This window comes from Euprymna scolopes, chromosome 23 (assembly GCF_053919585.1).
Source record: "Euprymna scolopes isolate OS-2025 chromosome 23, ASM5391958v1, whole genome shotgun sequence".
Classification (NCBI taxonomy): Eukaryota; Metazoa; Mollusca; class Cephalopoda; order Sepiida; family Sepiolidae; genus Euprymna; species Euprymna scolopes.
In genome coordinates, this window is record NC_136504.1 from 66,908,847 (window position 1) to 66,923,815 (window position 14,969).

The following is a 14,969-nucleotide window of genomic DNA, read 5'->3' on the forward strand; positions in this document are numbered from 1 at the left end:
AATTACATTTTTAACATGAATATTAGGTCTTTCTTACATGAACAAGATATCAGAATTCCCAGTGATCATTTTAATAGATGACTCATTACAAATAATCGAATTTAATGATAAGCTAATCTAGATACCAAACTACCAGAACCTTGATATGTGTTTTTACTTTATAGGTCCAAATTTTAACATGAGCACAACAAGTTAAGGTGAGTGAACACCAAGGAATGGCAATCTATGAAAAAAAATATTTTTGTTTAATATAATCATTAAAATTTTATTTTTTTAATTTTTTTTTTCTTTTAATTTAAACTCTATAAACTTGTGATAGAATTGGAACCTTTAAATTGAATTATTACAAAATGTATTTAAATAAAAATGTTATAATCCATTCTGCCAAGTTATTCTAAGAATCCCCACTTTCTCGTCCATGCTATGAAAATATTGCTTTTATAGATACATTTTTAACTAGGAAGAACAATTTGAAGAATTTGTAAAAAATAATTTTCCCTGAAATGAAGAGGATGCTGATAAAGTGTTTTCTGTAAATTTGCAATGTCTTGAAAATAAAATGTTTTTCCTTTTTATAACAAACATTAGTGGATATATACTTTTCACACAAAACCACTTAAAAATAATTTAAAAACCGGTTTTGATACTTATGCAAAGAAGGTATCATGCTGAAATAACATTTAGAAACCCTTGTTGTTTTTTGTTGTCTTTGTGAAATATTTTCCTCACAATAAAAATGGATTTTGGAGGTAACTTTTTTGTGTGTGAAGAGGAAAAACCAAGTTGTTTTTTTTAAACAAATTAAAATCTATTTAAATCCATAATTCTTAAGCAACTTTTTCTTTTCCAGAAAGATAAAAGCCTGAATTTTATCATATAAAAAGCAAAATATAAAACTTTTTCTACTATTTTTAATAGAATTTAAAATTAAAAACACCATTCACCGCCATTTTTGTCTTGATGGATAGAACATTTGAATATTTTTTTAAAGTTTTTGAACCAATTAATTTTTTTTTTTTGTCTAAGATTTAGGATAATTCTTATAGAATATGCAAAAATATAACATAAGTACCTAAATTTAAAATAATTCCATCTTTTATCTTACTCTATAGATTTTGTGTGACAAAATTAAAAAATCGAAAATTTAATGATAGTTTAGAAAAAACTATGGTAACCTTTACATGAATAAATGTAGTCATTTAGTCCTGTAAATTTTCATGTATTTTTAACCTTTGTTTTGACGATTAAGTGAGGAATCAACTTTGTAAGGGTTTAATTCTTTTTCATAAGAGATACATATTTGTTGCCTACATAACCCTCGAAGTTAAGCAACGATGAGGCTTGCCATTATCAGATGAGCGACCATTTTGGGAATGCTTGGTGCCGTATGTGTTGGAGACAACTCCTGCATCTAGTATCACGTGTGGTCGTCTTGACCCTGTCTTGCCTTCACGACCAAGCATTTCTGAACGAGAGTGTGATTGATGCAAGTCCCCCACACTTTAAACTAAATCAAGCGCAAATCACAGCAAAAAGGAAACAGGGGAGATAACTGTTTGTAAATACAAGCAACTGTATGTAGGCTTTATGGTCTTCCATAGGCACTAAGTGTATCAGAATTTTGGGGGAATTTTTGACACCTCCAACACGAAACTGTGAATAACATAAAAAAAAAAAAAACTCTAATTTCTCATTTAAAAGTGGTTTGTTTATTTTCTTGATGGATTATACTTCCAAAATAAACTATTAAAGTTGTATAAAAAGTAATGGAAATATTTTTTTTTATCTTTCAAAAACCCCAATAATTACCGATAATCAAAATCATTATTTTAATTTATCTATCATCGATAAAGCCATTTTTTCCATGTCATCGCTTAGCACAACAATAGAGCAACAGGCTGTGAAAATTCTACTGTGGGGAAGTTGATAGGGTTTTTTTTTTTCCATTAACTGGAAAGAAGTAATTGTCTGTATTTTTGAGATGAGGTATTTTCATTTATTGAGATTGTCGGACTGACTTCCTCATCTTGGTTGTTATAGTCACAACGTTTTGGCCGTTTTGCCCTCCGAGAATCAGCAACTATGTCCCAGAGCCTAGCTGGAGTCCGAACACGGTACCCCTGTAATAATAATAATAAAGGGTTGGGTTCGAGACTCCTAACAAACGGTTTCCCAATTCGATACAAAACACCTGATGAAGGCCAGAGGGCAAAACGGCCGAAACGTTGTGACTATAACAACCAAGATGAGGAAGTCAGTCTGACAATCTCAATAAATAACTGGAAAGAAGTTTGTATAAAATAATTTTATAAAAGAAACAGTAGATTATCTAGAGTGCAATGTAGAATAACATATTTTAGACTAAGTTACTCCTGGGCGGTTTCACGGATTTCGATGACAAAAATATAGAAGTGTGAAATATTCGTCATTTAATCATCATTTAATCCCAGACAATGTCGGATTCCCTGCTAGTTAAATAAATACAAATATTTAACCGTTTCGGTGGACCTGTACGAGAGTGCCCACCCCCTTAAAATGCGGGTTTTTCATCTTAAGTTTTTTTCCCGACGATTATCATAGATTACAGACTTAATTAACAAAAAAAACAACATTTTTTAAACAAAATTTAATGACTTAAGAAATGGATTCACTTTATCGTTGTAATCACGTAACACGTCGCTAAAGAAATGAACAATAAGTCAGGTAGCAATGGAGTAGAACGTTTATATAAAGAGAAAAGTCATTAATTTTTTTTTTCTTTTTAGAACTTTTTTGCTAATATGATACTTAATTCTAATCTATGATAATCGCCGAAAAAAGGTTTTTAAAAAACACGCGTTTTTAGGAGGTGAGCACTCTCGTACAGGAGGTCCGCCAATGCAAAATATATCACTCACATTAGTCTTCAATTTTAATTATTAAAATGATTGGTGAATAAAAAAAAATCTTATTTTCTGGTCCAGCATATTGACAATTACCCATAATGCACTTTTTTTTTTTTATTAAACTGCTGCTAAACGAGACGCGGAATCGATGCAATTAGTACCCGTCACTAACCCAACCCCGAAGTCCGGTTAGCATATTGCTACCACGGACTTGGTGCATTAATGAAATACATTCGTATGAAGCAGCTAATCGGCTAATATGTTATTGCCTTGATTTTTCGATTTATTGGCTACTTGCAGGAAAAACCACGTGAAAGTGCTGCTGCTATGGGATCAACTGGGTTCGAACTTAGCACACTTAGATTATCAGTCTGCGTCGTTGTCAACTTTACCAACCTGCGCGTTTAGTGTATGTTTTATTTATTTATTTTATCCTGATTTTTTGTTTCCGTTTTATCAACACATATCCGTTTGCTTGTTTTATTTCACATCCGGTTTTGCGGCGACATAACAGACTTTTTAAGGAATATTCTTTGAACAAAACATTTCCCAATTGCCATATTGAAAATTACCCAGAATGCGCCTGTGGCCATATTTTCAATATGATGGACGGGGAAATACATCTTGTTCAAATAATATTCTGTCAACTTTGTTACAAAAAAAACAAAAAAAAACATAATTGGTTTTAACCTATGTTCAGCTTTTTTGTTGTTGTTATATATATATATATATATATATATATATATATATATATATATATATATACCCCCGTTAATTATTTAAACTAAAATAGGTGACTTTCGTTTTGTCGATCTCCATGGTGATCTATACAGCTGTTGACATTTAAGTTTATTTTAGAAAAAACGCTAAAAGTCTACATTTCCAGTAAATATTGATGATTGTTCGTGATATTCGTTCGAAACGGACCCGAATACCCTTAAAAGCAACAGTAAGTCTTCACTTGATGTGCCCACAACAAAAATTTGTGTTCCCTCTCTAACAATAGTTAAAAGGGACTTATCGCTAATGGTTATAAAGCTCTATCTGAAAGGATATCGAGTTGTGTCACTGTCACGGCGGGCTACTCTCCTCGGTAGCCACGGTTGTGTATGCAAGATCTGTATTTGGGGATTAAATCTGTTTGGACTTCGAAAGGTTGATTTTTCATGCGACATTAAAATTACCAAGATTTTTTTTTTATATATCTAAATAAAAAAGTGGTGCTGATCCGCCCTATTTTTTAAATCGTATTTCCAAGTTTAAAGTTTTATGGGTTTTTTTTATTCAGTTGTAAGGTTAAAGTATAGAATAGGTACAAAACACCCTCCCCTCCCCATGTTAAGAATGGCTTTTTAAATAACATTATTTCAGCATGGTGCACTAGTACCAAAAAAGTAAATATTGTCAATAGTTTTAAAAAATCTAGAATTTTTTGATAAAATATATTGTGATGTAGATGTACTCTAATGGACACTTTTCCATATGTTTCAGACCAAAATCTAACCTAAAGTGACATCTCTCAAACAAGATGCTTACCGTATTTCTCGCTAAACGTTGAATTATATTGTATTATTTAATATTAATCGAATATTTATTGAAATCAAAATAAAGACAAAATTAAAACGAATGTTTGAAACTATGGGTTTGTATTACTGTACACAGATTCGAAAAAGTTGTCAAAAAACAAATATATAATAAATAAATGTTATCAAAGGCAACATAAGTTACTTTTCTACCAAACTGGATATATTTTTGTGTTTTTATTCAATGTAACATGTTTATTCAGCTCGAAAACTATACAGTATTTACCGATGTATTGGAAAATTCAAGATGGCGTCTGATTCTCTCTTTAACATGGTAAGTTTGGGAAAAGGTGTTATAAATAAAAAAACGGATAAAATACTGCTAAAAACTCGCTCAATATATGTTACCGTGACATAGGTTGACATATATTCGGCGGGTTTTTAATAGTATTTTGTATAGTTTTTATTTATAACACCTTTTCCCAAACTTACCGTGTTAAAGAGGGAGTGAGGGGTAGGGGCCATCTTGAATTTTCCAATACATCGGTAAACACTGTTTTTCCAGCTGAATAAACATGTTACATTGAATAAAAACACAAAAAATATATCCAGTTTGGCAGAAAAGTAACTTATCTTGCCTTTGATAACATTTGTTATATATTTGTTTTTTTGACAACTTTTTCGAATCTGTGTGTACAGTAATACAAACCCGAAACTATTTTAATATGACATTTTAAATTAGTTTTTAAGCTCCTCGCTTGAACAATACAACAAAAGTAAAAAAGAGCGAGATACAACGCGATTATCCATATCTTACATCTCAATTCTTATATAAAACTTTAAAAGTTTATTTTTTAATAATTAGTAACAAATTGCTAAAGCCAAATACTTCTCATAGTTTTATTTATTTTACAGATGGGCTGATTTTGTTTGGCGTTTTTTTTTTTGTTTTTTTTTAGCGTATGTACGGCAGACATGACTTTTCCAAATATATATATATATATATATATATTTTAATGAGAAGAAAAAAGCAATGATGTTCTCCGCCAAGGTCTAAAATTAACTTACCTGGAACTCTAAGGTACATTTTACACCTTTGTCAATTTTCTCAAAGAAACACATCCGTTCATTGTCGGGCAACTCGAAGGTAAGTTCACCCGTGAAAGCAGTTTGGACACAGAGCAAACAGAAAATCCCCGACAATAAGACAACACAAGATGTTAACGATCCGACGACATTATTTATATTACTTAACTCCACCATCGTGGAAATAAAACAAAACTAAATAATGAACTCTTTGGGGATACAAGCTTGAAAAAGTTTCTTCAATCCAGCACTTGGAAACCCGACCAAAAGATTTTAGAAGGGGAAGAAGGTTTGTGAAGAAGGAAGAAGAAAAATGAGATAGAGTGGAAAGAATATTTTCTGCCAGTTCACTTTTTGGCAAATGGGCTCTATGTGCGTGTTGTGGAAAAAAAAAAAAAAAAGAAAGGCGAAGAAGATCTTTTGGGGTTTGTAGATAAAATGCCGGTCGGAAAGCGTCCTTGGATGTGCTAATGGCGAAACGACGATGTTGATCGAAGTGACGTGGCCGGTAGATGGCGCTAGCAACTGCTACTTCCGGTTTCAGGCCCGCACTCAATTTGAAGTTTTTGTCTTTCTCTTTTTTGACCAGACATAATAATAACATAACGTTACACTTCGGGTAAAAAAAAAAAAAAAAATAAAAAACTAACGTTACACTTTTAGTAAAAAACTAGGTCTGTAACATACGTTCCATTCCTGATGTTCTTGTTATTGCATGCGTCCGACGGAATATTATCCATATGAGCACTGCTTGTTAACCCTTACGATGACACAGGCGTGCCGTTTTCAAAGGCAGACATTGCACCACCATGCAGTATTGCAGTAATGCACTAATGCAGTACTACCACAGTCTAGACCATTTTTGAAATAACTTTTTGCCTGTTGATTGCAGTATATTGCTGGTCCTGTGCAATTCTGGGAGATCCACCCTCCCAGGCGTTGCCTTCTCCTTTAAGGAGGGGTTAATTTAACTTTATTGCCAGTCGTCTGGGATGCCCGGTACCAAAAGTGCTCTTCCTCTAGGACGTTGGCTCTTGACAATTCTTGTTTCATATCATCCCGCTGTGGAAGGGCCATATGTTACTCGAGCTTATGTTACTGTTTCATCGTAAATGAGTATTCAGAAGAGGGATTGGGTGAAATTGACTTTTAAATTGACCTTTAATGGCCGTGATATCCACGCCACGCTGTATTTTTTTATGTTGCTTTTGTTTTGTTTTTGTTTAATTTTGGTATTGTCGCCAAAATAGACTTTGCGGGTGATATGAAAAAAAATAAGGCATTCAAAATCTTATCTTAAGCATTATTACATGAGGAGTCATTCCGTCTGAAAATTTTTTTTATTTTATCCATATAAACTAGAGAAATGCACGATTAAAATCTGTAAACATTTTAATGCCCGGTGGAGTGTGGACTAATTTGCAAAAATGAATAGATAAATAAATAAATAAATAATAATAATAATAATAATAATAATAACAACTAGCGGGACCTGTGGAAATTCCACAGCAGCATTTTTCATATGTAATATATTGTTGCTGGGCATGCTGTGAGCGTTCTGTTCAGCATGAATGAAGGCACAATCATATTATTCTACTTTTTTTATTATTAAAACATCGCCCCCTCACTAAAATAATAACTTTGATATATTTCCTGGGCTGATTATTTCATTACAAACACACCGGTCAATTAACTCACATTTTATCATTTTTCATAATTATTGAATATGTTACTATGTTCGACAATCCTTTTTCATAATTTCAACCCACATTATCGCCTCTCCCTTTACTAAAATATTATATTTGATATATTGTATTGGCTGATTATTTTATAAAAAATACAACTATCAATTAACTCACATTTCATCATTTTTAATAATTCTTCGATATGGTACTAATTTGGACAATAATTTTTCATCATTTAAACTCACCATATCGCTAGGTGTGTCAGAAATTTCGTGAAAAATAGTGAATAATTTCACCCCGTCTTTATAAGCTTATAACTCCTCGAAAAATGTAATTCAAGTCCTATTTTTTTTTTTTCAATTAAAGGAGCAAGGACCAAGGTTTCATTAAAAAACAAAAGAAAAAAACAAACAACGTGTTTTTTTTGTTTTTTTTTTAAGGTTTTAAACGGTAAATTTCTAAAAAACACTAGTTTTTTTTGTTTTAAATTTGAATATATTATTTATTGACCTTTTCTCTTCAATTTGTGATATATAACACTTTGGTGAGTGAATTAATTATTTACTTTTTAATAGACATTTCAAAATGGGGGGGCGTGAATTATTCGACCCCCTGTCTTTCCAAGCTTATAACTACTCGAAAAATGTAATTCAAGCCCTATTTTATTTTTCAATTAAAGGAGCAAGGACCAAGGTTTCATTAAAAAAAAAAACAACAACAAAAGAAAAAACAAACAACGTGGTTTAAAAAAAGAAGGTTTTAAACTTCGAACTTTACAGGTAAATTTCTAAAAAACACTACTTTTTTTTTGTTTTAAATTTGAATATATTATTTATTGATTTTTTCTCTTCAGTTTGTGATATATAAAACTTTGGTGAGTAAATTAATTATTTACTTTTTAATAGACACTTGAAAAACGGGGGGCGTGAATTAAAAAAAAAAACGTTTGTCTAAAATATTATATTCGGTTTATTGGAAAGAGCATAAAATTTCACATTGACCCTGCAAATATCGTAAAAATAGAATCAATAGAAAAACTTTGATAGATTTTTAAAGTTTAAAAATTGAAAAATATTGAGTTCGGAAAATTCGTTACTGTTTTTTTTAAAATAAGAAAAAATATTTCTTTTACTTTTAAAACAACTTTAATAGTTTATTTTGGAAGTATAATACATAAAGAAAATAAACAACCCACTTTTAAATGAGAAATTACGAGTTTTTTTATATTTTATTCGCAGTTTCGTGTTAGGGGTGTCAAAAATTCCTACAAAAATTCTGATACACCTACCATATCGCACACCTTACTAAAATAATAACTTTGATATATTGTCTAGGCTGATTATTTCATTACAAACACACACATCAATCAACTCACATTTCATCATTTTCGTAATTCTTTGATATGTTACTAACTTTGACAATATTTTTTTATAATTTAAACCAACATTGTCGCCCAACCTTACTAAAATAATAACTTTGATACATTTGCTGGGCTGATTATTTCATTACAAACACTAATCAATTAACCTCCATTTCATCATTTTTCATAATTCTTGGGTATGATACTAATTTCGACAATAATTTTTCATAATTTATACCCACATTATCGCTCCCCCTTAATAAAATAATAACTTTGAAATATTGTCTGGGCTTATTATTTTATTACAAACACACGAATGCATAAAATCATATTTAATCATTTTTCATAATTCTTGGATATGTTACTTTTGACAATCACTTTTCATAATTTTAACTCACATTTTCTGCCTTCCCTCTTTACTAAATAATAACTTTGATATATTCTCTAGGCTGATTATTTCCTTACAAACACACCAATCAATTATCTAATATTTCATCATTTTTTCGTAATTCTTGGATATGTTACTAATTTCGACAATAATTTTTCATAATTTAAGCCCTCCTTATCTCCTTACCCTTTATTTATATAATAACTTTGATATATTGTCTAGGCTGATTATTTTATTATAAACACTCCAATCAATTAAATCAAATTTCGTAATTTTTCGTAATTCTTGGATATGTTACTAATTTCGACAATAAGTTTTTATAATTTAAACCATCCTCGTCGCCTTCTCTTACTAAAAAATTACTTTGACATATTGTCTGGGCTGATTATTTCATAAAAAACACAACTATCAATTAACTCACACTTCATCATTTTTCTTAATTCTTGGATATGTTACTCATTTCGACAATTATTTTTAATATTTTTAATCCACATTATCACCCCCCCCCACTACTAAGATAATAACTTTGATACATTGTCTGGTCTGATTATTTCATTGCAAACACACTAATGCATTAAATAACATATTACATTTTTCATAATTCTTGGATATGTTACTAATTTCGACAATTATTTTTCGTAATTTAAACCATCCTTATCGCCCTCTCTTACTAACATAATTACTTTGATATATTTCCTGGGCTGATTATTTTATTATAAACACACAATCGATTAACTCACATTTAATCGTTGTTCATAATCCTGGATATGTTACTAATTTTGACAATAATTTTTATAATTAAAAACCCACATTATGCCTCTCCCTCCTACTTATATAATATATTTGATATATTGCCTGGTCTTATTATATCATTACAAACATACCAATCAAATAACTCACATTTCATCATTTTTTATAATTCTTGGATATGTTACTAATTTCGACAATAATTTTCATAGCTTTAACCCACTATGTCGCTTCCCCTTACTTAAATAATAACTTTGATATCAATCAATTCTGGGTAATCTCATGATATATATGTTTCACCTATCTTATCCAATCCTGGGTGACGCCGCATATTCTGCTAATATATATCTTTCACCTATCTCATTCGATATTTGGCAAAGCTGGGTATTTTGCTACTATATGTTTTCCACTTATCTCATTCAATACTATGCTTTCTGATAGTATATATTTGCACATCTCATTCAATCCCGAGACTGACTTCATATCCGTCACCCCACTGTTGAAAATATACATTAAATAAAGTAATGTTTTAATCGTAAACTGTTTCAGCCATTTCCAGGACTGACTTTATATCCCCAACCCACTGCTAAAAATATACATGAAATAATGTAATGTCTAAATAGTAAACTGTTTCAGCCATTTCTGGAACTGACTTATAATCCCCAACCCACTGTTGAAAATATACATGAAATAAAGTAATGTATAAATCCTAAACTTTTTCAGCCATTTCCAGGACAGACTTCTTATCTCCCATCCTTCTGTTAAAAATATACATTAAATAAAGTAATGTCCAAAACGTAAATGGTTGCAGCCATTTCCGGAACCGACTTCATATTTCCTTCCCCAATGTTAAAAATATACATTAAATAAAGTAATGTGTAATGCGTAAACGGTTTCACCCATTTTCAGGACTGATTTAATATCCCCCACCCGACTGTTAAAAATATGCTTGAAATAAAGTAATGTTTAAATCGTAAACGGTGTGAGTAATTTCCGGGACTGACTTCATATCCCGTAACCCACCGCTTAAAATATACTTGAAATAAAGTAATGTTTAAAACATAAACTGTTTCAGCAGATTTTCGAAAGTAATACATAAAAACATTAACACAGTTAGCGATTAGGCAACATGAATTTCTGAGTGTAGTATCAGTTTCAGCATTCTAGTGACTTAAATCCTCCCCTTTGTGGTCTTGGTTAATGGAGGAGAAATTCTTCACTACTGATACAATTTTTATTTTTGTTATTGACCAGAGTGCCCCTTTTGGGGAGCTGGTTTCCCCCTAAATTTATAACTGACCTCATGTTCAATTCCGCCCTCCGTTTGTTTAGAATATCACGTTAGGTGATATTTAGGCTTGACGATAAATGCCCTGGAAAGTCAATGTTTATTTTTAAAATATGCAAACGAAGAAATGATTTGTGGCAATTTTAAATGGTATCTGTTCTTTTATCGTAAATTGAACTCATTAATAAGAAAAAATTAAAATGGTGAGGTACACCCGGGCTTGAACAAGGGATCATTTGATCTGTAGTTAAATACTCTAATGCTCTACCGCTAAGTTAGGTGTGTCAGAATTTTTGGGGGAATTTTTGACACCCTTAACACAAAACTGCAAATAAAATATACAAAACTCGTAATTTCTCTTTTTAAAGTGATTTGTTTAATTTCTTTATGGAATATACTTCCAAAATAAACTATTAAAGTTTTTTTAAAAATAATAGAAATATTTTTTAAAAAACCGTGTTAATAAAGTGCCTGTGCGTGCGCTCATGCATCCATTTTTTTCTACGTAATAAAATGAATTGAATTTTACGAGTTAAATTTTTTCAATTTAAAAATCTATCAAAATGTTTCTATTGATTCAATTTTTACAATATTTCCAGGTTTAATGTAAAATTTTATGCTCTTTCCAATAAACGGAATATAATATTCTAAACAAACGATTTTTTTTTTTTAATTCACCCTCCCGCCCCGTTTGGAAATGTCTATTAAAATGAAACTAATTAATTTTCTCACCTCAGATTTATATATCACAAATTGAAGATAAAAGATCAATAAATAAAATAATCTAATTTAAAACAAACAAAAAAAGAATAGTTTTGTGCAAATTTACCTGTAAAGTCAAAAGTTTAAAACCTTTTTTTAAAAAAAAACATGTTGATTTTTTTGTTTTAAGTGAAACCTCACATTTTTTAAATTTTGTCCTGAAAAGATTGAATACCTACAACAATTTTTTCTGCTTCATCCAATGTTATTTTTTTTTTTAAATTAAAAAAAATCACTCCTTAAAGAAGAAATAAAATATATTAGATCAAAAACTCATGTATTTCTTTAAGAGAATTAAAAAAACAATGGAAAATTGGTCAAGTGGAATTTTTTTTAACGGCAAAAACTGATAAGTGAAATATCATCATTTTTCAAGTACGATGGCCCATATTTACTAACTTTTGTTTAGAGCAAACACATGCCAGAAATAGAAAGGGGAAATTAATTCTGGCGCTTACAGGCCACCGTAGTTCTCAACTTGAAAGGGAGACATTTGTCTCCCCTTTCTTCCAGTTGTGACCATCTGACATCGCCATATTTTTGAATCCTTGTTTAAAAAATTATTTTATGTAAAAAGTACATGGAATATAAAATATAAATATAGATAAATTCGTTACAATGAAGAATGTAAGTACCCATTGATTAGTATTTTTTGTAGGTAAGTGATTTTTTGGAATTTATGTATATTTATTATATTCGAAGCAAGTTAAAATTCGTTGATTTTCTTGAAATCTTTTTTAAAGAAAACCGATTTAAAAAAAAAAACAAATATTGCATATTTTGCTATTAAACCTGCTATTACTTTAAAATTTGGTCTTTGCTCCTTTTATTGAAAAAAAATTAAGGTTTAAATTACATTTTTTAAGTAGTTATAAGCTTCGAAAGATAGTAAGCCTAATTATTCAAGTTTTTATCACGCATTTTTAATGTCGATTTCTGACACTGCTACCGCGAAGCTTTATCTCCAGATCATAATAAATCTGCTTTTTTTGTTTTTTGTTTGTTTTTGTTGTTTCTTTTGAAGAAAAAATGATTTACTAAGATTTTATTATCTCCCTTGCCAGTATAATGTAAAATATTCCCCTGTAAAAATTATTCTTTTTTAATCTATTAGAAAGAAAAGCTGTTTTTAAGATCGGATTTTTACGATTTTCGATATATATCAGATGAATTTCTGTATAAAGCATATCTAAGAAGACATAAATTAGCTTTGTGTGAAATTTTCAAAAGATAGGCTCAATCTATGAGGAAGGAAATCACACACACACACACATGCACAAAGTGACTTTTATATAATAATAGAGACAGATTTATATACAAAATTGATTTCCTACTCAAAATTCTAAAATAATTATCTTTTTTCTACATAATCATAAAAAAAGGTAGAAATTCATTTTGGCGGAACAATTTATCTAAAGGTGTTAATCTACAAATTTGTAATTACTATTAATACATCATCATCATCATTATCATCATCATTATTATTTTTACAGTAAAGCAAATCAATCTAATAAATGACCAAATCTTTATAATTGGGAGAAAAAATATAAACATTCTTTCATATATTACTAGTGGGGGTACCCGGCGTTGCCTGGGTGTTAGGAGGTGTGTATGTAGGGGAGGGGTAAGTAATAACCCTGTTGAAATATCATAAAAAAAAACAATGTTAAAAAATCTGAAAAACCAAAACCAAAAAAAACAGCGAACGAACGTAAAAAAATTTTTTAAAAATAAATGAACGGCGAAAAGCAGAAAAAATGGCATAAATAACCCTGTTTCAATACCTCAGATTGAACTTGCAATCTTAAAATAACAACTGATGACCGCGTGCTTGGAGGTGTGTGTGTGTAGGAGGGGGGAACTAAAGAATAAGCAAAGTAATAACCCTGTTTAAATAAAAAAGAAACGTTGCCTGAATGTTCGGAGGTGTAAAAGAAAAAAAAAGTTTTGGTAGGGAGGTAGGCTCGAACCTGAAGCCTCGAGGCTAAGGCAGAAAAAAAAGTCTGACACATTACCCCAGCGCCAAAGAGACAAACAACTGAGAACTGACAAAATTAAATGTTTAAAAAAACTGCAGGTGGTTTAAACTAACGTCAACGTTTTCTAGGTCAAACATGACGTCATCATCATAGTAGCAGTAGGAGAGAAAATGAAGGAACAATTTTTTTGCTACCCTTCTCTGTACAAAACTGCCCAGTTGAAGATGAAGGAATGAATGTTTTTGGGCAATTTGTCGATATTTGTTGTCAGAAGGTTCAAGCTTGAAAATGATACCGATCTGGCGAAAATCTGTCGCCTCTGTCAAAAGTTTTTGCGAGACATACACACACACACACACACACACACACACACACATTTTGCCTTTTATATATAGACTAGCAGGGGTACTCGGCGTTTCCCGGGTGTTTGGAGGTGTGTGTGCTGTTAAATAAAAAAGAAACCGGGGGTGGGGGTAAAAGTTGGTAGGATCGAACCCGAGCCCTGAGGTGAAGTTTGAAAATAAAATCGGCCAGCCAGAATGAGTTACTGACAGATGTTTGAATTTATTTAAGTAAGAACCAAATTGACAGGTGCGTGCATGGAAGTCATCGAGCGTTACAAAGACGACGACGACATAAGCAATAGCTATTCAGCAAATGAGGTCAATGACCAGGTTTGTTTGTTATAAGCGAAGTAAAAAAAAGAAAACGTTAAAACTTAAGCGGGGGGGTGTAATCAAAACATCGAAAAAAAACACAAAAAAACTAACGTAAGACAAACGAACGATGTTAAATGTAAAAATCGAAAAAAAACAAAACAGAAAAACGGACACATGAAAATTGGCTTAAATAAGCCTATTTTGATATTAAAATTTAAAAAATCGGTGGGTACCTGGGTGTTTTTGGGTGTGTGGTCAGGGGTGGATGAGCGAAGTAAAAAAAAAAACAGAAAACGAACGTTACATGAAAAATGGCTTAAATAACACTGGTTCAATATTTAAATTTAAAACATCTAAAAAAAAAGAAGACGTCTCACACCACGATTCAAACCCAAAACATTTAGATAACGAACCAACGCACAAACCAACTGACCTAACGCAACATACATGAAATTTGTTCAGTTTTTCAACTATTTAAAGTAAATCAGGTCATGACGTCATCTGACGCATGCGTAGAACCGGTCATCGTCACGAGAGGACAGTTTTTGTTGACCCCCCTATCGAAAATTGTCGATTTCGAGGTGAAAAAATGAACGTTTTTGGCCAA

At 31.0% G+C, this 14,969-nt stretch overlaps 1 protein-coding gene across 2 annotated transcripts in view; it reads right to left on the reverse strand.

Moving 5' to 3' along the window:
• Positions 1–6,829, reverse strand: part of LOC145245966 (transmembrane emp24 domain-containing protein 7-like) — a 68,915-nt gene extending 62,086 nt beyond the window's left edge. The window contains exon 1 of one of the 2 annotated variants that reach the window (XM_080107745.1): positions 5,477–6,829. In XM_080107745.1, coding sequence (XP_079963871.1) covers positions 5,477–5,671 — 195 coding nt within the window. In that variant the 5' untranslated portion in view covers positions 5,672–6,829. The remainder of the gene's footprint in view (positions 1–5,476) is intronic. The other variant, XM_080107746.1, reaches the window with a different exon arrangement.
• Between the last annotated feature and the right edge of the window lie 8,140 nt (positions 6,830–14,969).